Source organism: Momordica charantia, assembly GCF_013281855.1.
Source record: "Momordica charantia cultivar OHB3-1 chromosome 1 unlocalized genomic scaffold, Mcharantia_2.0 BLBB01000001.1, whole genome shotgun sequence".
NCBI classification, from domain to species: domain Eukaryota; kingdom Viridiplantae; phylum Streptophyta; class Magnoliopsida; order Cucurbitales; family Cucurbitaceae; genus Momordica; species Momordica charantia.
Window position 1 is genome coordinate 18,601,489 of NW_028275157.1, and position 25,324 is coordinate 18,626,812.

General features: G+C 34.7%; 3 protein-coding genes across 4 annotated transcripts; 2 read left to right on the forward strand and 1 right to left on the reverse strand.

The window, feature by feature from the left end:
- Nucleotides 1-8,786: 8,786 nt before the first annotated feature.
- LOC111005970 (cyclin-D5-1) lies at nt 8,787-11,193 on the forward strand. Its single transcript, XM_022277692.2, has 5 exons — nt 8,787-9,479; nt 9,597-9,680; nt 9,764-10,055; nt 10,145-10,278; nt 10,393-11,193. Exons 1-5 carry the CDS (start codon nt 9,192-9,194, stop codon nt 10,609-10,611), a joined length of 1,017 nt encoding a protein of 338 aa, XP_022133384.1. The 5' UTR covers nt 8,787-9,191; the 3' UTR covers nt 10,612-11,193.
- A 1,486-nt stretch (nt 11,194-12,679) lies between these two features.
- On the forward strand, nt 12,680-19,582 carry HEB1 (ARM repeat superfamily protein). Of its 2 annotated transcripts, XM_022277179.2 has the most exons (6): nt 13,359-13,592; nt 13,720-14,066; nt 14,713-15,177; nt 15,265-16,320; nt 16,837-17,011; nt 17,512-19,582. In XM_022277179.2, exons 1-6 carry the CDS (start codon nt 13,502-13,504, stop codon nt 18,477-18,479), a joined length of 3,102 nt encoding a protein of 1,033 aa, XP_022132871.1. In that variant the 5' UTR covers nt 13,359-13,501; the 3' UTR covers nt 18,480-19,582. The 2 variants fall into 2 exon arrangements, with proteins under 2 accessions (XP_022132870.1, XP_022132871.1); XM_022277178.2 differs by having other exon boundaries at nt 12,680-14,066.
- Nucleotides 19,583-20,314: 732 nt separating this feature from the next.
- On the reverse strand, nt 20,315-23,576 carry SHR (GRAS family transcription factor). Its single transcript, XM_088120801.1, has one exon. The coding sequence runs from the start codon at nt 22,029-22,031 to the stop codon at nt 20,535-20,537; it is 1,497 nt and encodes a 498-aa protein (XP_087976927.1). The 5' UTR covers nt 22,032-23,576; the 3' UTR covers nt 20,315-20,534.
- Nucleotides 23,577-25,324: the final 1,748 nt, after the last annotated feature.

A 25,324-nucleotide genomic window follows, 5' to 3' on the forward strand; every position in this document is an offset into this window, starting at 1 on the left:
GTACAAATATATATAGAACTAACAGACCTAGAACTTAAATAGCATTTTTTTGCCTATCATATACTAAACTAATTTTCAAACATGATTAATCCTCTGTAAGATCTTGTTAATTAAAGCAGATCCAAAATTGAACCCAAAAGAAAAAAAACTTTTGGCTTACTCTTGAAGCTAACCCACATGGCCACATCAAGCACTTATTGTTTAATGGGTCTCCAAGGCAGCAAGCAACACTACAACACCACCACAAAGAAGATGGCTTTTTAAACTGCAAAAAGAAAAATGAAAAATTTTCCTCTTACTTAATTGAAGACAACAAAAAAGAAAAGTAAAAAAGGGAGGGTGATGGGTACTGGAGAAAAGGGCAATTTGGGGAATGGAGAATTGGAAAACTCAAATTCACAATCAGCCACATATATTTAACTTCACTAATAAATGTCTAATATTACCAAAAACTCCCAAACTTTTAAACCAAACCCATAAAGAAGACAGCCAAATCTTTTGCTAACAATTGGAAAAAGACTGACCAGACAACATGGCATAAAAGAGGGACGAAACTGAAATTGATGAGATAAAGGCCCTCCACACATTTCCATTTCAATAATTCATTTCATCTTATCATATGATTAAAGGTAGAGTTAGATGATTATCGTTTAACACAAGTTAATATCATATGGCAGAATAAAAATTAAAACTAGTACCCTTATCTCTGCCTTCCTATGAACTTGATTTAATTAGAACTCGTAAAATAAAATTAAGTATATATTCTATTCTTACAATTCTTAAATATAGCAAAGATGGAACCGTCAAAATTTATTATTACCTTTCAATAAAAGGTTTTTTAAAAGTCTTCTATGTGATTTTAATGGGAGGTTGTCACACCAAGAAGAAAGTTGGTTTCATGTCATGGAAAAATTTGACCAGTCATTTTTTTAGTTAATTTTAACCTTTTACATACGTTGCAGTATTTTAATTTATGAGGCCCAACGCATTTCCTTTAGAATTTATACCACATCAAAATAAATTGGCATCTAGGCTAGTTTGAGAAATCTTTCCAAGCTACAATAATTGAAACCCTTAATATGTACCTACATATCTCTAGTTCCAAAAATTCGACCCTAGTAGAATACATTTTGCAATTTAATAATTGAGAAGTCTATTACGAGATCTATTATTGACCCATAAATATTACTTTAGCATCCAATGTTACATAACATTCTCATTGCATAACTCCTCCAATAACCTACGGTATTATAAATAAATGCATTCTATAGAAAGATCGAAATTTTAACATAATCTAACAAGTTCATAAATTTGACCATATACATAATTAAATGAAACAACAATATAACGTAATTAAATGTAATAAACTTCGTTCTTATACCCGATAACCAAATTTGATTCACTCTTATATATTTGACCCTTCTTTGTTAATTAAAGGGAAAACATCTCGGGGTTAATTTGCAAGGAAAGGGAAAATTAGAGAAGGGGTCAAAGAAGGGAGGGGAGGATGTTGGGGGTGCAAAAACATTTGAGTCAAAATTTGAGGAGTCCAACACAAAATAACCATAGATTATAGATTATATATAGTTTATGAGATATGGTATAAGACATGAAATAATAAAAATGAGAGGAGCGTTTTGGGTGTCAATTAATTTAATTGGATCTGCGTTTGGTTTGGTGATGGGAGAGTGGTCCATATCCTCTCACACGTGAACCCGCTCCTCCCCTCACTCATTGTATATCGTATGATAGTCACGTGCCTTGTGGCACCCCAGTCAAATTCCTTTTTCTTTTTCTTTTTTCTTTTTGTTGGAAAAAGCAAAAAAAAAAATCTTTGTTGGCTCGGCTTATGATTTTGGCCCAATGCTCGGCTCTTTTTTCTTTTTTTTTTTTAAAAGAAAAAATCTCCATCCAATACTATTTTGATCATTTATATTTTTAATTTTTGTCATCTTAGTCCGGTGTTGCTTAAATATTCGTTTTTGGTTGTTGTACTTTTATCAAGTGACGATTTTGGTCTCTATTTGTAAAATTAAAATACAAATTCTTACACATAACATAAACTCTTTAATATAAAGTCATTATTACATTTCAAAGAATATGTTAGAATATAGTGTTTGTGTTAAAATTGTGATAGAAACATGAGATTAAAAATAAAATTAATGATCAAAAGGGTCATTTTTTTTAAATACGACAACAAAAATGAACAACTTTGAATTTACAATGACCTATTTAAACATTTTGAAAGTACATGAACCAAGTTAAAAGTATAGAGATCAAAATAGTATTTGAACCAAATTTTTCTTAATATTATATTGGTCCCTATACTTTGATTATCGTTTATGTACTTTCAAAACGTTTCATTTTGGTCCATGTATTCTTCAAACGTTCATTTTAATCCTTGTACATTAGCAATATCCATTTTAGTCCATGTACTTTTAAAAAGTGATCATTTTATTTTTATTTCATTTCTTTCCATCGTAATTTTAACATGTCATTTTACTCGTTAATTTTCTTCAAGTGTAACAATGAATTGGTATTGTTTCCATTGTATATAAAATTTGTGTTAAAATATTTTAAAATAAAGGTCAAGTTGGTTACTTTTAAACAATACATGGATCACTAAAATGAATGTTTTAGTACAATAATTAAATTGAGCAAAATTTAAAAGAATAGTAACTAAAAATGAATATTTAAGAGTACAGGCACCAAAATATTAAAATAATATTATTCAGCATGGGACCGGTGGGAGAAAATTGGAAAATTGGAGACTATTCCTTGGCACAGATGAATGATTTGCATTATAACTATTAGACCCCATACTAAATCATGCTGCTACCCTCTCTCTGTCTCTACACTCCATTTTTAGATATGAATTCATTTTCGAGTATTTGCAGTCCATCTATGTAATTACCCAAACTTTTCTTTCTTTTTTCATTTACTTCCATATTTGATTGGTGAAATAATTGGTTTATGAGTTTTTAGAATGCATAGACCTTCTAAATTTTTAATGGGGTGCCTAATGAATTTTTTAACTTAGAAAAAATATTAAAATTGATATTGAATTTTTAATTTTGTGTCGAATAGATCTTTATATATTATAAATTTTTAAAATTTTCAAGACTAGTCCATAACCTTTCAATTTTGTTTATAATAAATTCTTGAATTTTGAAAAATATCTAACAAAATAGAGACCCACTTTTTAAAATAAAAAATTTATTAGACACAGCGTTTGGTTTAAAAGCCTATTAGAAACAAGTCAAAAAGTTGGGGAATAACTTGTAATATAACATATTTGTTTCTTAAATCTATTTGGAAATTTTTTTTTCTTCTCAATTTCTCCTCTTAATTTGTTTGTTTGTTTATTTATATTTCATTTAATTAATTAAGACAAAATACAAGTTTAGTCTTCAAATTTTTAGCTTTGTTTCAATTGGTCCTTAAACTTTAGAAAGTGTCTCATCAAAATCCTTACTTTGATAACTAATAAGTTGATGAATTTAAAAATGTCTAATAAATTCCTAAAGTTTTCAATTTTGTGTTTAATAGGTTCAGGAAAACTTCAAATGGATCAAAGACTACTATACACAAAATTAAAACTTCATGAATCTAATATTCACGAAATTGAAACTTTAGGAACCTAATAGATATACAATTAAAATTTTAGAAACAAAATTTATGCCAATTAAGCTATACTCACTTTAACAAGTATTTATTAGATATAAATACGAAAGATTAGAGATTACATTTATAATTTAACCACAACCATTAATTAATTAATCAATTTTCGTTTCAATGTATGCTTGTTATCTCCATCGCTATTACCCTTTTAAAAAAAACGTTAAAAATGTTATTTGTCCTTTAGCACCATTCGTTTTGAAGGAGTTGAATTGTCTACAAGTCTAGACGCATGTTTTTTTTTTTCTTTCTAATATTTGAAAATGAGAGTTTTCTTTTTCTTCTTCTTCTTTTTTTTTTAAATAAAGAAATGAAGAGTAATTAACTTTATTAATTTTGTAGGCTTTATCTATAGAAAATTGGGTGAAAATGTCATAAAATATTGAATGGTAGCATTTATTTGACATCATTTATCCATACATATCTAACATCACCAATTTTTCAAGAGATATTGTTATGGTTAATTTATTATTGAACATATAAGTGTAAGGATTTGAACCTCCATCCCTCCATCCCTTTGATTAAAAAAATATGTCTTAATTAGTTAACTTAAGTTTAGACTAACTTAATTTGTTGTCCAATACTTTATATGGTAATTCAATTTCAATTGAATAAATCCATTGTCTATAACATAAATTTAATTTATACAATTTTAATCTTTCATTTATACATTAATTAATCTAAATTGAGATTCTTTTTCCAAATGTAAGCTTAATAAAATTCAGACCTCTAAATTGGAAAAATGTACAGAACAAGAGAATCCATGGAATGAACACCATCATCTCATTATTATCCTTTTGCTCATCCTTTGGCATCAAGGTAGGGATGGCAATGGATAAGATGGGCTCAAGGATTGCCCCCCTTTCCCCAACCCTACACCAACTTCACTCATTCTCCTTGATTTCACAAAATTAAAATGAGTATATATATATATATATATATATGATTAAATTTTAAAATTAATTAAGTTGAGATTCGACAGTGATAAATGTATTTTCTATTTTCATCCCTTAGAAAGAGATTCGATGATGAGACTCCTCTTCTCTAGAGAATTTGTACTTCTCAACGAATATTTTTGTCGTCTGTTTGAAAAATTCAGACATTATTTAAAATTGGAGTAGTTTGGTTTTACTCCTATTTTGTGACAAATGATATATTAGAAATTTGAACCCACGGTTCCAGTTGAAGAATTTCCTTCCTATCCCCTTTAATTAAAAAAAAAAGAGGATCATTCAATCAAATTAAACTTTTGTTTTAATTCAAAATTGAAAAGAGAAAAAACATAACCTCAACTATCAAACAAACATTTCCAACTTTTCTCTCATTTAACCCCCCTCAAACACAAAACAAAACAAAAAACCAAAAAAAATAGAAATAAAAATTATCAAATTAAACAAACTTCACAACTTCAATATAACAATACAAAAGGAAAATCCAAAAATCAAAATCATTACCAATTAAAATCTTTTTCCTTCCACCATAACCATGCCCAAAAATGTAACTTCACAAGCAAACATTTAAAAGGAAGATCAGGTCAGGTAAGGTGTGCAAAAGTATAATAATATTTCAACCTTGAATTAATGTGTGTATATATAAATAGTATATTACATCATAATAATTACTAGAAATAAAGGACAGCATGTTCACACCTTATATATATATATATATACACACACACATTTAAATATTCAACCCTACACGACCATGCATCATTCCAAGTCCAACACCCTCCACTGTGATTTTTATTTTATTTTCAGAGTTATTAATAGCTGGAAAAAATAAAGGAAAAAAAAAAAAAGAACCAAGACATCCAACAAACACTTTGATTGGAAACCCAGATTTTGGATCTTGTGTCCGTTGCTTCTTCTCAATTATTATAAATATTTTTTTCCTTCTTTTTTAATTTCAACATCTCATATCAAGAATTATAAATGAGTGAATTCACTTTATATATGCTTTGGTTGCTAAGAATATAAAAATATAAATTCAAAAAGGTAACGTTGGGAGTTTATTTTAATTTTTCACATTTTTTGTAAATTTATTTTGCAGATTCTCTAAGTGACAAAAATATATTTCATTTGTTTAAACGTAACTCCCCCATGTTCTAATTTGAAAATTTCCTCTCTCTCTCTAAATGGGATGAATTCTAAAATATATTTAGAATAACTTAATTATTATAAAATATGGCTTTTTTTTTTTTTTGTTTGCACTCCAACGGGTAATACCAAATTGTTTGAAAAAGAGGATGTACCCCTCGGCTGTTGAACCAAACACAAACTTTCAAAAAGAATCCCAGGAAAAAAAAAAAAAAAGAAAAGAAAAGAAGGAAAGTAAATATATAGTTAGTCTAATCCCTTTTTGAATTTGAATTCGATAAAGATACTAGATGGGAATATAAAGGAAAAACAAAACCATTTAATAATTTCGAATATTGATAAATAGTGCTCTACTTTCTCTTTTAAAATTATTTTGAAAATTATGATTTAATGATTTTTTTTAAAAAATTATTATGCATATTAAAATCGTCCCTCTTGTTTGTCAAGAAGGAAAAATAAAAATCGCCCCCTCTTATAGAACACAATTTTCCTATTTACTAGTGAGTTTGAGTAAATCAATTTTAAATATATGATTTTGAGAGTAACAACAACTTCACTCGTTCAAATATGATAGGCCTTTGTGGGGAACACACCAGGTGGCAACAAAATTCTAATAAAATTTTTAAAACGAACAACCAAACCTGTTTTCCCAAGTATTGATTATAAATAATAAATGATTTTAAAAGCCGCCTTTACCTTTAGTAAGTTAATCTCTTTATTTCCCTTAATATTTAGTATAAATTTAAATTCCATTTTAGCCTAGTAATTTTAAGAGTTATGTTTAGTGTTTAAATTTGAAGGTTTCTTTTATTTTGGACCCAACTTTCAAAATATTTATTTTATTCCATCGATATTTTAAAAATTTTATGTAAAAGGAAACATTTGAAAAAACTAAATATTTTAATCTATGTTTTATTTCCTAGTCAATGGTTCAGGCTATAAATAACGAGATTTTAAATAAGTGTGTTAATATGATAAAATTAGTGTGCACTAAAGTCACAAAGGTTAATTGATACCTAAATATTATATTAGGTGATAAAATAATAGTAAAAACTAAACTGAATCCTTTAAAAAAAGTTTAATGACCAAGACCTCATTTGATGGTCATTTTGTTTTAAGATAAGACGGTAAAATAAAAAGGTTTAAAATTTTACATAAATACCATAATTACATGAGAAAGATAAAAGTGTGACATTAAAAAAAATAATACGTATAATATTTTTGTCATCGTAATCTCATACTTTGTCATCTACTTTTAATTTTTCCCCTATAATCTAAGTCGAAATTAAAAAAAAAAACAGAAATCTTGTATCTATTTTCAAAATTTGGTTACGAACTTTGGTGTATTTATAACAAGGGTAAAAAATACATAAGTAAATTATGAACAAAGAAACATAATTTCAACTAAAAACTAAATCCTCATCAAACAAGCGACACAAATCACATTTGAAAATCCTAACAACGGTTACATTTAAATAGTTTATACATTATTAAAAGAAAATTAAAATACTTTATATAAATATAGTAATTGGATTATTGGGTTAGACTTTAGAGAGCTTTTATTACAAAAAGTTAATCCCTCAAAAGTAAAAACCTTATTTTGGGGCCGAACGGTTAAAAAAAGGAGGCGAGCAATTTCGTGTGAGAGTGCGAGACAATTAATGAAAAAAAGAAAAGAAAAAAAACCGAAAGAAATAAAAGTGAGACACACCGATCGGCCAGCTACTACATAAGACATTGACCAAAACGACAATGCATCATTGGACTAATTGGTGGGCCCCACCAACCCACAATCAAAAAACTTCAGCAGTAACTAAAATTTATACTCCCACCCCAACAGCTGTCCAAATTTAAACTTACCTAATTCCTCCAACTTGTATTCGTTTTTTTTTTCCTTTTCCCTCCAATTATTTACTATTACTCCAACTTCAATAATTCTTCATTTATTATTATTATTGTTGTTGTTGATGTTTTTTCTTTCTCTCTCTCTTTTTTTTACAGGTCATCCCTACTATTTTTGTGCATACACGTTTTAATTTTATGAAGCTTTTAGAGATCAATTACTTAGTTAATAAAACTTTAGCATCAATAATGATCTCTATAGTTATTCATTCTTTAACATTATGATTACTTATCATTAAGATTTCACACTCCAAAATTTCAATTTGAATTCAAAGTCAACAAAGATCATCAATTGTTACCTATAATTTATTTTATTTTATTGGACAAAGATATATATTAACATCATAATATACGTAATAAAAGCAAGCAAGCACCACATTAAGTATTTAAAAAGGAAATAAATAGTTAAAGATTCGAAGATCTAGTGAATAAGTGAAACTTGATTGTACTTTACATTTTACATATTTTTACTTTGACTGGTTTTGTATTTAATCCAATTTTCAAAAACACTTTGTTTTTTAATGTGAATATTATTTTGTATTTATTTAAGTTTGAAAAACACAAAACTACGAATAAAATTAATGAACAAACAATTAAATTTACAAGCTTAGAAATTCTATAAAGACAACACAATATGAAGAACAATGTATTAATAACGAAATATAAGTTCATCTTCAAAATGAAGCCATTTCCAATTATAGGCTTTGTAATTCAGGTGGAATTAGAGTCCCTTCATGCTATTAAAAGAACACTAAAGTTATTGCAGATGCTGGTCAATTGTTTGTGAAATCTTTTTTCTTTTTAATGATTCGGCCACCAACACAAAACATGAGTTTGAATTTGGCTTTAGGAAAAAGAGAGCAGTGAAGAACAAGAAGATAAAAATATCTCATTGGTTTAAAAATGTCGGATAAAAAATAGTACATTACACTACGGTGTATAGCTTATTTTAATATTTAAAAAGAAAACAAAAAACCCAGTCACATGCCATGTTTATAAACTCATACGATACGAAAAAATGCAAAAAGGGGAAAAAAGGTAACTTAATTATCATAGAATGGTGTAAAAATTGAGTCTTTTTAGAGGAGAAGAAAATGATAAAGAGAGGTTGTTCTGTATTAACAATAAGAAGATAACAGATTTTTCCCAGGGGAAGAGATGAACGAAGAATGAAAGTTGTTGATAGAGAAGAGAAGAGAAGAGAAGATCAAAAGAAAAAGGGAATTGAAGATCCCAACTCTATATCTCATCCGCTTATTTTGGCGGCAACGAAACCGCTATTTTCGCCCGCCTCCCCACTCGCCAAAGTCCACTCTTTCCCTCTTTTTCCCCTCACTCACTCCCCACACACCCACGCCCCCGTCTTTGTTTCTCCCTCGTCTCTCCCCAAATTTCCCACAAAACCTGCTTTTTGTGGATTTTGGAGTTCAGCTCTGCTCTACAAAAAATTACCCACATTCCGCTTTCTTAGAATTTTCTTCTTGTTCGAATGTACAGAGAACCCGGCGCCCAGATATGGGGTACACTACTACTGACCGTGCTTCTTCTTTCTCTCTCTCCAGTCTTTTGTGCCAAGAAGACGTTTCTTTCTTGACCGACGAAGACCCAGATGAGCCCACCCCCCCTTCCGACCATCCGCTCCCCTTTTTTCTTGCCGATGACGACGATGAGTATTTTGAGATCTTAGTTGCTAGAGAGACTGCGGCTGAATCTGGAACCCCTTTGCTCTTTAATGATTCCCCGGATGCAATCCGGAGCTGGTTGAGGAGTGTCCGATTGGATGCTGTTGAGTGGATTCTCAAAGTTCGTCTTCTTTCTAATTCAACTTCTCCTTTAATCGATTGCTCTTTTTTTTTTTGGGTTGTGTTCTTTTTTTTGGGGGATTTAGTGTTTGGTTTTGTGTGTGTCTTTCTGATTCAGAGCCGGGCACTTTTTGGATTTCAATTCCACACCGCATATCTATCCATCGGCTACTTCGATCGAGTTTTATCAATCCGAAACCTAGTAAGCAATCTAATCCGTCAATCTGAATGTTGGGTTTGCCGATCAGGTGTTTGATTAATTGTTTCTCTGTAATTGACGAACAGCAAAAGAGGTCGTGGATTTTCCGATTGTTGGCTGTGGGGTGTTTGTCGCTGGCGGCTAAGATGGAGGAATCTAAAACCCCAAAGCTATCGAGCCTTCAAGTAGAGGGGTTTGATATGGAAAGCAAGGCAATTCAAAGAATGGAGCTATACGTTCTTAATACCTTGGATTGGAGAATGAGCTCAGTTACTCCCTTTTCCTATTTACAGTATTTAATAAGAACGATCTTTGTCGACTCCAATCCACAAGGATTGCTCTCAAAAGCTGCGAAATTCATAATGTCCACAGTGAAAGGTACCTTCCGATCCCCCATTTCATGCTTGATTGCTTCTTCATTTGCAAATTCAATCAATCTGGTCATTAAACTGAGAGTTACGGTACAGAGATTAACTTGGTGGATCATAGACCATCTCTCATAGCAGCAGCGTCACTATTAGCTTCATCTGATGCTCATTTGACAAGAGAACAAGTGGAGCTTAAATTGAAAGCCATAGCTTCATTTGGGTCTTTAGAATATGTGAGTTCTGCTACTTTCAGATAGTTCGTTGAATACATTATTCAGATTTGATTTGCATGTCCCTCTTGTTTGTTTGCTTATTTTTCTTATTGTTATTGTGAAATAATGCAACAGGAACGTATTTTCTTTTGCTATAATCTGATGCTAAAAACAGAGAAAGAAAATGCGAAAGAAGAGTTAACTGGTACTCCATCGTCATCAATCTGCACAACCACTCCTAATATTGTTGACAATCGTTCTGCTACCTCCACTTCTGGTACTAAGAGTAAGAGACGACTCACATTCGAGGACTCCGATCCCGATTGTCCCGAGAAGAAGATTCATCGGCCCTAGCAAAACATAGTTTGGTATTAATAATCAGATTCTAGGATGTTTTTCACTTCAACATCGTTGCTAGAGATAAAATTTTGTTGATCAAATGATTGGGGCTCCATTTTTTCTATACCCAATAAAGGATCCAGCAGTGACAGACGAAAATAGAAATAAGGGAGAGGTATATATGAGGAGAAGGGATAGCTATAGCCTGCAAAAGGGAGAGGAAGAAGAAGAAGCTGAAGCTGACCTAGTGCAAGAAAAACCATCAAATTGCAAGAGAATGCTTGAAGGAGACTGGAGGTTATGGTTTATTGCTGATGTTTTTGTCTTCATGATCACATGTTGCTGTCACTTGCTCTTTTCATTATATTAATTTATTTTTGTTTTCAATTCCTTCCATTAATTTTGTCATCATGATCAAGAATTTGATAGTTAAGTATCTGTTGCCACCCTAGCTTTTGATGGGAGGCTTGGGATGCTTTCCCCTTCTCTTTCAAATACACTGGAGCTGAAAAAGTTGTGCTTTCCTGTGTAACATTTGAGCCATTTGGAAGTGTATACATAATACTAATAAGAATGTTGGAATACATTTTTGATCCACTAGTAGATTCTTTCTTACTCTTCATCACATAAATGACTTGAAATTAGCTTTACCTAAGACACACCACACACTTTATCAAGTTCATATGTGGAAACACATTCTCAGTTTAGTATGGCTTCGCTGCTCCATTCTCTGATCTCTATCGAAGACGACTAGTTTTTGATGAAAGGGATATCAAGAATGTCCCGTCCAACTCGTCGACTACGACGTGTTGTAGAGAAGCTGAATTAGAGAGGGAGAGGAAGAAAAAAAAGGTGTATTGGCCATTTTTGGAGGTAGGGGAAGGGCAGGAGTGTATATTTCTTTTGATGCATCCTTTGGATCATACATTATGATGATGAAGAGATGGGGGGAGATTTGTTTTGGTTGGGATATGGTGGGAGAAGTTAGCCAATGAGATTTTCTGACATGATGGTGTCAGAAGGCTCCACATAGCATCCCTCTTCTAGTTTTAGTTTTGGATTTGTAATGCAATCACTGACAATACTTGATGCCTACAGAGTGAAGTGTTTTTTTCCCCATGGGAATGAAAACAAGGCAAAGCCACAGCCACAGGCAGCACCACAGGAAATTAATTATCCTCAAAACTCAGACAGCCTAACTTAAGTCTTAAGATTCCATTCCATCAATGCCATCTCCACTCCCAAGTGAAGTGGACTGATTCATTCATTACTTTTGTTAAATATAATTTTCATATCAGGAATTCAAAAGGGGGAAAAAATAGTGGATAATTGTTTATGTAATGGTTTTCATTCAATTAAATTTTTTATCTTATGGGTTAGGTTCGGCTTTGTGTTTATTTTCAGTTCAGTTTGAGTTTGGTTCTATTAACTATTAATGGAACTGAATTTTAAGCAAGCCAAAGTTATGTAAAAAGAAAGGTCACATATTTACTTTATTTGTGAATCTTCCTAATAATTCAAATGTTGTTCAATCAATTATGCAAATCTAACATATGCTTGTAAATTTATTAGGAACATATGTTTATAAAAAGAAATAGAGTTATGTTATTATTGATAAATATCTTAATGTTAAGACTTCATACAAATCTTTACCAATTACAATTGTGGAAAGGAAAATAAGGAATGTCTATAAAAAAAAAATTAAATGAGCATATTTATCTATATTCTTTAGATTCTATTAAAAATATTGTCTTTAGATTAAAACACAAATTAGAAAGGAATAGGAATTAAGATGTGACCTTAATTGTATTCTCCCTAACAACTTAATTGGTTAAAGTATCTATCCCGGACCAAAAAAGTGATGGGTTAGAATCTTTTCTCCACCGGTGGTACTAAAAAAACATGTATATATTGTACCTTAATGAAAAATTTTAAAAAGAAAAACCTTAATTTTATTTTTAAAGATTTATTTGCTGATACTGGGCCGGCCCAAATTCACAGACCTTGGGAGTGTGTCTATTTTGGGCACGTTTCTGACCTATTACTTTAAAAAATGGCGCGAAAACAATTTAGATTTTGATGGTGCTAAAGTTACGCGTCTGTGACGTTTGGGAAGAACCCGCAGATCAGAGTCGAAAAGAGATGGTCCTTGGTTCGCTGTGCCTTCTCCGGCCGCACCATCAAATTCTGAAGCACTGCACAGAAAATAAAGCGGTTCTACTCTGTTGCCGGACGGAAGGAAGCAACGGCTATGGCCTCAGTTTCAGTTTCAGTTTCCGACGATTCTGTTTGAAGACTAAGGAAGAACTCCTGATATTGCAGAAAAGAGATATTCAGACAGTGAATCCAGAAATCTGTTCCCTATGGAGAAGAGGCTGCGTTCTTCTCTTGAATCCTCGGCGGAAGAATTCGTCTCCTCTGCAATAAAACTAAGCCTGAAGTCGTCAAAGCACGTTCTCAAAACCCTAATTCATGGCGTGAGGTCTTCTTCAGAACTCTCCTCTTCTATTCCTCTTACCCTCCAACTTTCTATTTCTCGCGCAATCGAAACTTTTCGGAATCTTCTAGGCCCCAATTGCGCAAACTCTGATCCACAGTGCAGCTCTAGTCCCTCCAAGTACCCGCTGTCTCCTCCAACCAAACGTCTGCGGCGATCTCTGCGACATTCCAAAACTCGGGAATGCGAAGATTTAGAGGGTAATGAATCCAATTTGAACTTCCAAAAGGAGAAGCTTCTCGTAGAGCTGGAAATTCTTTCGTACCTTGTGCTCTTGTGCATTTCGCATCCTAATAGAGCATTTTCTCTGACCGATTTACTTCCGTGTGCTCGGGAGTTGCACGATAATTTGATTATATTCGAGTGGAGTTCGGTACTGTCATCGGAGATTGCAAATTTGTGCGAGGAATGGTGGAAGGAGGACTTGCCGGGGCGAGAATCACTGATCTCTCAGGCCCTCCCTTTCTTACTCTCCAGATCATTGACACTAAAGAAAAAGGTCGATGTGCACAAAGTCTATATGCTTCGCGAGGCTTTTTCTTTGTTTGATTTTGAGGACGAGAGTATCAAAGATTTGAAACTTTTGCTTATTCGTTGCGTTATTGAACCCATATATCTTAAAACAGAGGATGGTCGTCGGTTTGTGGCGTATGCTTTCGGCTTAAGTCGGCAGCTGTCGAAGGAAACATTGGCAATTATTCGATCCCAAATTCCATTTGGGAGAAAATCCATGTTGGAGGCGTACGGAGACATCTTGTTTCGTGCTTGGCGGAATTCAGAAGGAGATACAAGGGATGAAATCGAGAATGGATTTTTGCAGAGTTTGGTGGAAGGTGCCATACATTCGAGCACAACTGCCTTTGGTGCTTCAATTAGAAGGGTTTTGGGAGGGTTTGTAAACCAGCGAACTGTAGATGGTGTTGAGAAGCTTCTTTTCCGTATAACTGAGCCTCTGATATTTCGATCGCTGCAGGTATTTCTCTCTTTCTTTAGCAACCCATTTTTATCTTACATGTTGGTCGGCTCGGCTCTACAGCTCAATTGGTATGACTAGCTGCAATTGGTGCGTTCTTGTGAGTCTGCAGAATCATCTTGTTCTTAGTGAACAATTAAGAAATGGAACTGTTGAACTTAACTTCCTTCGAACGAATAATTGAATTTACTTCAAGAATTTTGTTGTGGTAGTGTTTTAACAGGTCTTAATAGCAGGAGATTTGAAGTTCATTTCTTATTGTCCTAATTTAATTGCTTAAGCTTTTTTAATCTATTAATGATCTAATACAATGTCTTTCTCAGGGCATGGGATTAAAACCTTAGTGTCTTCTTTGAAATTTAAATGTTAAACGTATGGTTCTTGAAGGGACGAATTCGAAAGAGACAGAAAGTTATTTATCAACCTTGAAAACCTTATTTTTTTCTTTGCATTCCTTGGTAATTCACTTTTCATCTTCTTTTCACGAGCGAATAACCTTGCTTGTGAATGAGTTAATGTATCCCGATTCCCAGCTTCTATTTATGGTTTATGTATTGTTTACTCAGGATTCTGGTCATAGATGCAAGTATTTTGGCTTTGGTTAGTAGGTGATTGTGTTCTTATCGTCCCTTTGAATTCTTTCCAGGTTGCAAATTCAAATGTCCGTCAAAATGCATTACACCTACTTTTAGATGTATTTCCTCTCGAAAATCCAGATGCTACAAAAGAGCGGAAAGACACATTGCTCGATAGACAGTTCTTTTTAATAGAGAAGCTTCTCATGGACGATAGTCAAGATGTCAGAGTTGTAGCAGTTGAAGGCTGTTGTCGCATCCTTTGTTTATTTTGGGAAATAATCCCTTCATCAACCATCACAAAGATCATCACCAAAATTTTTGACGAAATGTCCCATGATACATCCAATGAGGTTAGGTTTTCAACATTGAATGGTATAATTTATTTGTTTGGAAACCCCCAATCTCATGAAGTTTTGAAAGTGGTCCTACCAAGGTTGGGACATTTAATGCTGGATAATGCTCTTTCGGTAAGAGTAGCTCTAGCAGATCTCCTTCTTCTTATCAGGGATGTTCGCAATTTCCAGTTTAATAAGGTATGTGAATCCTATAACTAAATTTTTTTGTATAAATGCTGCAAAGGCATGTTTTTGTCCATAATGTATTCCTGAACGTTTCTGCAGGTGGTCAGTTTAGATTTACTGTTAGAGGTACTTGCAAATGATCAACACATTATTAGTCAGAAAATTACTAGATTGCTGATGCCATCGTATTTTCCTACCAAAGTATCAGTTGAAGAGGCCTGCAGTCGCTGCATTACACTTATAAAGAGATCTCCCATGGCTGGAGCAAGATTTTGCCAATTTTCTGTATCAGAAGGGGCATCTCTTAAGTCAATTATGGAACTTGTCCGAGTAATAATAAATTTGGTTTTGTCCTCTGCCAAGCTGGATACAAATTACATCGATGGCTTACTACTTTCGGCTGAATACCTCTGCAGCAGCATTTTGAGTGAGCCATGTTACAAGAACAATCTCAAAGATTTGTTCATCGGTGAACAATTAAAGAGCTTGCTCTCTGTAGCACAATCTGGGCATGCACGATCTTCTATATTCAACATTGTTTCCTTGTTTTCTCCTAATGGTTTTACGGATCTTCTTGAGGAGGGCATGCGATTAATTATTAACTGTCGTGGCTTATCGGAAAACTTAGAAAAGCAAGCAGAAGTGAGGTCTGGCCATAAGTTTTTCTTGTCTTGTGATGAACTGGATGTCATGTTTGAAGCCATGGCATTGATACTACAGAAATCTGCTTATCGTTGCCACATTAAGTTTGGTACACCGAACCTTGGTGTTTCCCCTGCAAAGAGAAAGAAATGCAAATTATCAGGAAAAATACTGTCTAGATTGAAACATTTTGGTGGAAAAAAACATCTGAGCTTTGAAGACGATTACTTGATTGCAGTAGGAATGGCGTGGCAAGTAAAAGATTTGCTTTTAGACGAAGAAATGAAGAGTGGTTTATTGAGTTCCCAGACTATAGAGACAATATTTCTTACTTTAAAGGTTATCTGCGAAGTATGTATTGTGCAGTGCGTAGATTATGAATTTATGGATGTATCTCCTGTTCTGGCATATGCATCTCTTGCTTTACACATGACTCTTCAGAATGGCAGTCAAAGTATTATGAGTACTAGTGGAGCCAAGAACAAAATTGCGACAGATTCTTCGAGTTCAGAGGCAAGTATTTATTTAATGTTAGTGAATAAAATTGTGTTATTCTGGTAAAATATATTTAAGCAGCCCCTTTTCTCCCTTGGATAGGATGTAACTGTATCTGGTGTCCTTCTTGTTTCTTTAATATATATTCCAATCCAGATCTCTTTAGCTTCCAACCTTAAATCGCTTAACTGCCCAATTAATTTCTCAAAAAGTAGTGTTTATATTTTCAAATGATTCCTGTTTGTTGAAATAAGCAAGCAAATTTCACAACTTAGATTTTATTATAGTGAAATATAACGTTTATAATTTTTGATGAAAGTGTTGGTGCAAAGTTTCTTTTTGACCGAGCTGTTACAATAGTTGCAACTTTACTTGCTAATGGAAACCTGTTTGAAGTTGGTGAAATGATCGTACATGAATATGCACTAGGTTTCTATGGTCGGGAGGCATTTGAATCGAACTGTCTTATCCACTTTTTAGCTTTATGGTATATTTCTTACTAATGGACTCTCAATTCTTATCTTTATTCTGTAGGCCTTACTGGAGGAGACACTGGATCACTTGCTTAAATGCATAGAGAAACTTTATGTGTCAGAGGACATTAGAAAACCTGACGTAGAACTTACACGAGGTAACAGAAAATTGGCTGAACAGGTGGAACAAAAACATAAGGAATCTGGGATAGATCATTCTCACCCTCTGGAGGGAGGTAAGCAATTCTCTATTAAATTCGGCTCTTGAGAGTGTAGGATTTACTCAACTAATACTTCAAATTAAAACAATGTCCTAAATATTCAGTTCGGTGTGCATCGAGTTGATAAAACGAGATGCCCTGATCCTTCATAATTTACTTTTATACAGTTAATATGATCTGTATCAATCCTGGTGATCTCATTATGATTTTCAACTCCTTTGATGACTGATCATTTTTTAACCTGGATTTTCAACCATCGTTGGTTCCTTTAGTAATCATAGGGATAAAATCAAAGGATTAAGATCTTATAAGTTTTCCAATTCTTGAAGTCAAGTCAGATTATAGTTTCAAGTTAGATGGTGAAAAGAATGAAAATGAACCATGCATCTAACTGTTTTTGGATTCAGGTTGGAAGCAAAATCTTGGATTTTGTTCCTTGCTATATAACATATATACTATTATTATAAACACGAACGACAGAATTTGTTTTTGACATTTTGTAGTTACTCATGTAGGATGCGTCGATGTTTCAAAAAAGACGGTGAAGCAGGGGACCATCCTTACAGCAGTTCTCAAGTTCATTGTTGATGCTATTTCAATGGGATTTCTTTCACAGAAGTACGAATTGTGCTTGAAGTTCACGACAAAGTATATGCAGTACATTATTTGGATTTTAGGCCAAGAAGGTTACAAGGATATTCAGTTTGAGGAAATGAAAGAAATTATCCTTTGTCTAAAGAGCTCTTTGAGCTATGCTGGAAAGTTACTAAATCAAATACAAAGACATGTCCAAGATTCCTCAATGTTGACGCAACAACTTTCATATCTTGCCAATAATTTGCTTGATTTGATTGCCTCAACTGAACTGCACTTGGGGCCTGGTTATGCAGCTCGTCTTGTTGCAGCAGCAAAGCCTTGGCTTCCTGATCTGATTCTGGCATTAAGAGCTGGTAGCATAATGAGACAAGTTGAAGGCAAAGAGGCACACGTCGACTTATTTGATCAGACCAAACTCTATTTTCCCTCATGGCTATCAACGGTTGCAAAGATTGAACTTTCAGGCATGACTGAAGATTCTACCGAGGAGGATGACGATGACAGATTTTCTGATCGACATGATTTTCCTATATTTAACAAATTCATTAGGATGATTGTCACATTTTTGAAACGAGATCACCACATCCTGGATGCAGTTGGAGTGGTTTTTATGATGGGCTCAGAAGTTGGGTTGGAAAGAAAGGATTTTGGGCTGGTACTGGGACTTCTACAGTTTGTGTGCCAAAGCCTGTATTGTGCTGACAACAGAGACTGGGGCGATATGATGTTGACTACTTTGCAACGTTGCTACCCTCAGATAGAGAGAGAAATAGAACAATGTAACGAAGATGGAAGGCATCAATTAGATCGAGCAAAGGCTTTGCTCGAGCCTGTATGGTTGTACCACATTTTCGAAACTGGTAAGCTTTCAATGATGGATGAGTAGTTAAAAACCTTATGTTACAGTACCAAATGTTATTTCTATCATTTAGTTCTCCTTGTAAGATGTATAGCCCTTTAATGGTGAAGCTGAGAGTGGCTAAATCAATAGGCTCCCAAGGGATAAACTGATTAATTAGATAGAAGTGGGGGATATTGGGACCGAAAAGGAAGCATGGCCTGCACAGCCCATGAGCAGACTCGTGCTCTTTGACAGGCGCCAGAGTAATTCAAGTGGGTGGGGGGGTATTCCACAGTTCATAACAAAAAGTGGGAAAGGAAAAAATGAGAGGCAGTTTCAATTTCGTGCTGGGAAGATTATTGGTTCGGTCCCATGAAGTGAAAACTGAAAAGGAAACCGCAGCTTTAAGGCTACGACATGGACCAGCCCCCAGCATCTTTTATGGAATGTGTTGGAGGAAAAGGTGCGGATGCAAATGCGAAAGACTAGAATAGAAGTGTCAACGATGAGATTTTAGACCAGAATTCGTGACATTGAAATAAAGTTAGGCTGTAGTTTTCTGGCAGGTAATTGTATGGAAACGATGCATCTCATTCTCACGCTCTCTCGCCCTTCATACACGGCTAGTTCAAATGAGCACAGGTATAAACTATAAACTATAAACGTATAGCTTTATCTTTATGCACACACAATACGCTTCGGTGGGCCAAAATAAAAGTGGCATCACTGGGAAAGAGCTCTCTTTTTTTTCTTCTATTTTTGCATTAGTGGGGGCCATGATTTAAAGCAAGAAAACTGATGGGTTAAATAAAGAACAGCCTCCTCCCTTCCTCGCATATGAAAGATCCTAGACTTTTCAAAAGGTAATATATATAGAGAGGGGAGTGAGGGTTGAGGGCATATGAAAGACAGCGTGAGGGCCACTACAACCCATTTGTGCCACTAATGGGCGAACACCTTTGGAGGAGATTCCTCCACAGACAACTCAACTCAGCGGCCGTCCTAATACGATTCCAGTGCCTCCTCAACCTCAAAGTTCCATTCCCCATGCCTTCTTTCCTAACTTTCTATTGTTTAATCTTTAACTTTTCCATTTGTTAATATCATTTCATTTGCTTTCTTTCTTAATATTAATACCATTTTGCTTAGCTTCCTCATATCCCCTCCACCAACTCCACTTGTAAAATTTGACCTCGCTCCTCTCCTATTCCTATTGTGACGATTATGGGGATCTTTTTTGTTTTAATATTCACTCTAAAAAAGTGGTCCATTTCCTATGTACTCCAAGAATTTTGCACTTTTGAGAGTACTATAAAACTGTGATTTATTTGTGGTTAGAATTTATGTTCATGAGAAACCATTATGGGACATTTCAACTTTCAAGACATAGCTCAACCATGGAATTAAGAAATTGAGAATATTAGTACAAGTCTTCTTCATTATACACGCACATGGATAAATGTTGGGCGTTTTAATTTGGAGGCAATTGAAAACGTTTCAAAAGTTAGTTGCCTAAGTTTTGGAGTTGAATAATAATGGGAATAGGTTCATAATATTCTTATCTTGTCATTTTTCACATCATTTATAGAATTATTGGATAAAATATTTGTAAAAAGAAAAAGAAGACTGAATTTAAAACATGGTGATTCAATTGTTGTGTAGTAGACAAGATACGAAACATTATCGATTTCTTGAAGTTTTTGTTTTCCCTCCTACCAAAGTATTCATAAAAAATTTTACTTTCATCATTTACCTTTACATATTTTAAAAAGTTAAGCACTTATAATGATTATTTTACCTAAAAGTTGTTTTCTTAAATCTTACTAGTTATATATGATGCATTGCAGATATATATGAAGATTCTTGTATAACTGAATGGGTAATCGAGAAAGAAAAAGAAGTTCATAAAAATGGTAAAATAATGACAAATCAAGAAATTAAATGTACCTCACTTCTATTAAAATCACTCAAATTAGATAATTTAATTTTTGTTCGCTCTCTTTTTTGTTTCCAAACACGGCCTTGCCGAGAAAGTGCTCCATCCCTGAGGCACGTGCAAAAAGGCATGGGAGCGGAACAATTTCCATATGATCCGACTGGTCAAGGTCTCCATGCACTGGCCCACACCACCGGCTGGTCTTTCCACGTCAAGAATATTCCGGCGACGTCCGAGCTCTGTGTCATCGCCCACCCTTCCTTGTACCTCCTCAAAAGCGCCCTTACGTCGTCGCTTACTTCGTCGCTGAACGTCACCGGACTGAATCCGTTTCCATGCAGCCGCTGAGCCCAACGCGCCGCCGATTCCCGCCTCTCCACAGACTCCGCCGCCGAGCAAGCCACCAGGTCCACGATTGCCCTACCGGCCGCCCGCTCGAGCATCAACCGCTCGTTGCTCGTCCTCGAGAAACTCTCGTCCAATGTCTCGAAGTAAACCCTAAACCACCGCAAACATTCTTGGAAGCCTCTCAGAAATTCAAGGCCATCCACGCCTACGTCGAGATCGGCTTCCTCTTCTATCACCGTGATTATCCGCGGGCGTAAGCTGCGGAAAGACGAAATCAAGAAATCTCGGCGGTTATTAATCGCCGCCACGGAACGCAGCGCTCCAACGCAGTTGACGGCCAGCGCCTCGTCTTCTTTGATGTCTAATTTGGCGAAGTCCAATTCCGAAAGATCGCCGGAATGGTACAGCGCATTGAATTTGAAAGGTACGCCCATAAGCCTAGCGAACTTTTCCATTCTTGTGCCTATTTCCTTCATTACCTTTTGAGATGCGGCGACTCCGTTTCCTCCGCCGGGCTTGGTGGTCACCACGACGGTGGTGAGGCGGAGGTGCGGCGTGTCGTCGGTACGAGTCGCGAGTGCTTCTAACAAAGTAGGCCACTGAGTGCAATATGTGTTGCTGATGTCGATTATGTGTAGCTTCGATTCACCTTCCAAAGCCTCAATTAATGCGCCATTGCAAGAGACATGGCCAAATGTGGTCCAGGGGCTAACCTCCTGAAACTTGAGCATCATTTTCCTAGTTGATTCGAATGAGCAGGTTTTCTCCGACGCGGAGGCCAGAGCGCGGTAATTACGCTCGCCGGAATCTGTCATACGGCTAAACAAGGCCTGCAGGAAATAGGCAGCGAGCTTTTGATCCGTATCTCCGTAGGGGGAGCTAAGCTCGTTTAGCATCCACATAAGTTGCTGGACGCGGCCACTGTTCCTGTCAGAAATAGCGCGGGCGGTTTCTAGGAGAACATCTGGGGCCCACCGGCCGGAAAATTCGAAGTTGAAGTCCGGGGAGGGGGAGAATGAGAATTGATCGATCGGCGTGGGGGTGGTGGCGGTGGGGGTTGTGGAGGCGGTAGCGGTGGCGGTGGCGGTGGAAGCATGGTGGGTCTGGTAGGGATTGTAGTATTGTCTAGAATTACTAGACGATGAGAAATCTTCCTCATCCATGAGAAGGTTGTAGCATTCTTCGTCTTCGTGTTCCTGTTGGTGGTAGTGGTATTGGTTTTGTCTGGAAGATCTAGAGCTGCTAGAATTGGTTCTGCTGGAGTTGTAAGATTGTTCAGGTTGGAGATTGACAAGCCGAAACAAGGTATCCATTTAAGACCCACATCAAAAAACTCGGAATCTCTTTAGTTTTTGGACATACAAACAACAAGTTGTTATGGGGGGCGGTGTGTGCGTATGCGTTTTTAACAGAGAAAATTCAGGACGGAAAGTGAGGACGTGTGTTTCAGACTGGGAATTTAGGTGGGTTAATCTCTAAAATAATATCACACAGATAGATAGATAGATCATCAGGAGATGGGGACCGGGGCGCGGGAGATATTGGAAGTCTTGGGTTTTTATTTTAAAGCCTTTTTGGTGCAATCGATGATCGAAATATGAAAAAAAAAATGAAAAGTGGGAAATGGGGGAGGTCTTCACTCTTCAGTTTTGTGTGTATAAGCCATATAGCTCATTCTTTTTATGGGGTAATCCCACATCTAATATTGACCATGCCATGCTGGGATTCTCATTGTGTAGCGTAAAAAGTAGAGAAGGGGGAGATGGAGATGGAGATGGAGTGGTTTAGAAAATAGAATTCTGGTCTGACAAAAAGATGATAAAGTGTGAGAAAAAGTTAACCACGTCTAGATCATTAATGGTGTTAGTGGATTAGCTTTTCATCCTTTTTGAGAGAGAGAGAGAGAGAGTTTATATTGAGTGAGTGGAGGCAGGCGTGCCAATTGGATTTTGGGTAGAAGAAAGAAAGAGAGAGAGAGAGAGAGAGAGAGAGAGAGAGGTAAAAGAAAAGCTGCCGGCGTGCATCACCATCATCAAACCCACCCACAGCCCACAGGCCACACCATCACATACAAAGCCACTCACATTTCTCTGCCTCCTAATCCGTCTCCAAACTCTGCCAAAATTCTCCTTCACTTTTCCCCTTCTTTATACTATTTTCATAAACCCATACATATGACAATGTCGTATAAATAATGATGTACTCTCTATTACCAATACATCCCCTTCCCCAATTTCTAGGGCATGCTTTTCCACCTTTATTCCCCCTCTCTCTTCCATTTTAATATTGCCACTCTTGTTTATAACCCACTATACTAAATCTGTTGCCCCCCCTAGGCCCTTTCTCCAAATAGCCCCAACCATGGTTCTTCCTTCTTTCTCTTCCCCTCCCAATATCTTATCCCCTTTTTGGCTCATCCTCTTGCCCTAACCCCAGCTTCCAGTTCCCAATCCCCCCCATTTACCTAGAAACTTTAATTGCCCACATTTTCCCTTTTTATATTGAGATGATCCCCATTTCTATTCTAGCTAGAGGAATATATATACTTACAAGTTGCGGTGACTGATTCATGATTCAGTCTCAGTGGGTGGTGGCGGAAAATGTAGACGAGAATGTATTAGGATTTTCACATTCTTTCATTCTCTGTATGAATGATTAGGTCAACTCCATTTTTGGTGTCTGTTGTCCTTCGTTTTTAGAAAATGTGTAATTTTTTTTTCTAGCAGATCATCATTGCTGAGAGAAGCCCCATCTTATACTCACACGCACACAAAAGCACCTTCGTTGTCATTACTCATTACTCATTGTCCACTTCATTCTTCTTATGCTATTATTCCCTTTTCACATATCTGTTGAATTTTATCCCCACACTTCTTAGAAAGATTTTTAATTACCATTTGTTTGATAATAAGTGCCCTACTAACAACTTTTATGTTCCACTACAAACTTTTTACTTGTGTATGTGTGACACATGCATGTTTTTATATTATAAGGACATGATTTTCATTGCGATTTTATGTTTTGTTTTAAAAGTTATTTTGAAAATTTGGCTGTCATTTGAACAACAAAATATAAGTTTTTTTTTAAATTAAATTTTCATTTTTAAAATTTGATTATGATTTTAAGAATATTTTTAATTTAACATGGCTAGTCTGTATTTAGAACATGAATATTGTTTTAATTTTAATAAAATCAATAAAGCATGAATTATCATTATTAGGAGTAGGTTAAAATTTTAAAGTTAATATATGTGAGAAATATGTCAAAAAAAAAGGGTTCCCAATTAAGCATCATATTTCGCTTTTTAAAGCACTGTAAAATCTTAGTCAAAATTATTAAAAAAACAAATGCTGATAGTTTTATTTTCAAATTCTAAAATAAAGAAATGGGACTTCTCGGCAATTGTATTAGTTAAGCAAATTGATGACTCTCATGCTGACGATACCTCTTTAACTGTAACATTAAAAAATAATAATAAGTTAACAACTTATTGAAATTAATTAAGAATTCTTATGGATTGGATGTGACCCAAAACATTAATTGTAAATTAAGTAATTAAACCACAATGAACAAATCTCACTGCATCGCTCATGATGGAGACTTTGTCTTAATCGTGTTTGGAACATTACAATCTTTATTTTATTTTTATTATTTATTTATTTGAGCTATATTGTCTTTCTTAATTGGATCAAGTCCAATCCTGTTATTTATTTATTTCTTTGTTGGCAAAGAAGTCCAATTCTGTTAGCTTCCATATAATTCTAATAAAATCTTTAATTAGATAATTCTATTATGTTAATTGATATTTTTGAAAGAATTAAGTCAAGAAGAAATAGTTGATATATGGACGCGACAATTATATTGGCCGGCCATTCATCTTTTTCTTTTCTTTTTTCTTGTTAATTTAGCCACGTGGGATCTCACATACTCGCTTAAATTTCTAAATTTAACAAAAGTTAGTCAAAGTGATGTGTCAGTGTATAAATGATTTGATCTCATTAAAAAAAATAGTATATAAAATGTGAGGTGGGAGATTAAAAAGGATGACCCTTCATTTTGACAAAAAAATAATTGTTAATTACCACTGTATTAAATTCATGTTGATATACGTTACTCGTGAAGTTTAGGGTGAGTACAATATATGGGTGGTGTGCGGATCAAATTCAGAGTTTCTTAATTGAATATATATGTCAATTATTCCATCTTTTTTAATTATATTTTTGATGAAAGAAAATTCTAACCTATCAAATATTTTTAATCAAGATATTGGACTAAGTGTTCTAAGATCTAAAACTGCTGGGTAAAGTTTTTTTTTTTTTCCACTGCTTGGTAAAGGTTAAAGTTATTGTACACTCGAAATTATTAACTAAAGTCCATTGTTTATAAAGAAATAATAAATTGACGTGTCTTAAAAATTGACTACTCTTGTGAATGAATTAAAGGAAAAATAACCAAGGCTAATTTGTCTTTTTCTAGGAGTAGACAACTTTCATGATTTAATTGAATCTTTTTCTCTTCTGAGTATCACACAAGTGAATGATACAAATTTGACCTTTGGTAAGAATGTAGCTGACTTTAGTAAGAACGTAAAGCTTTGGAAATGATC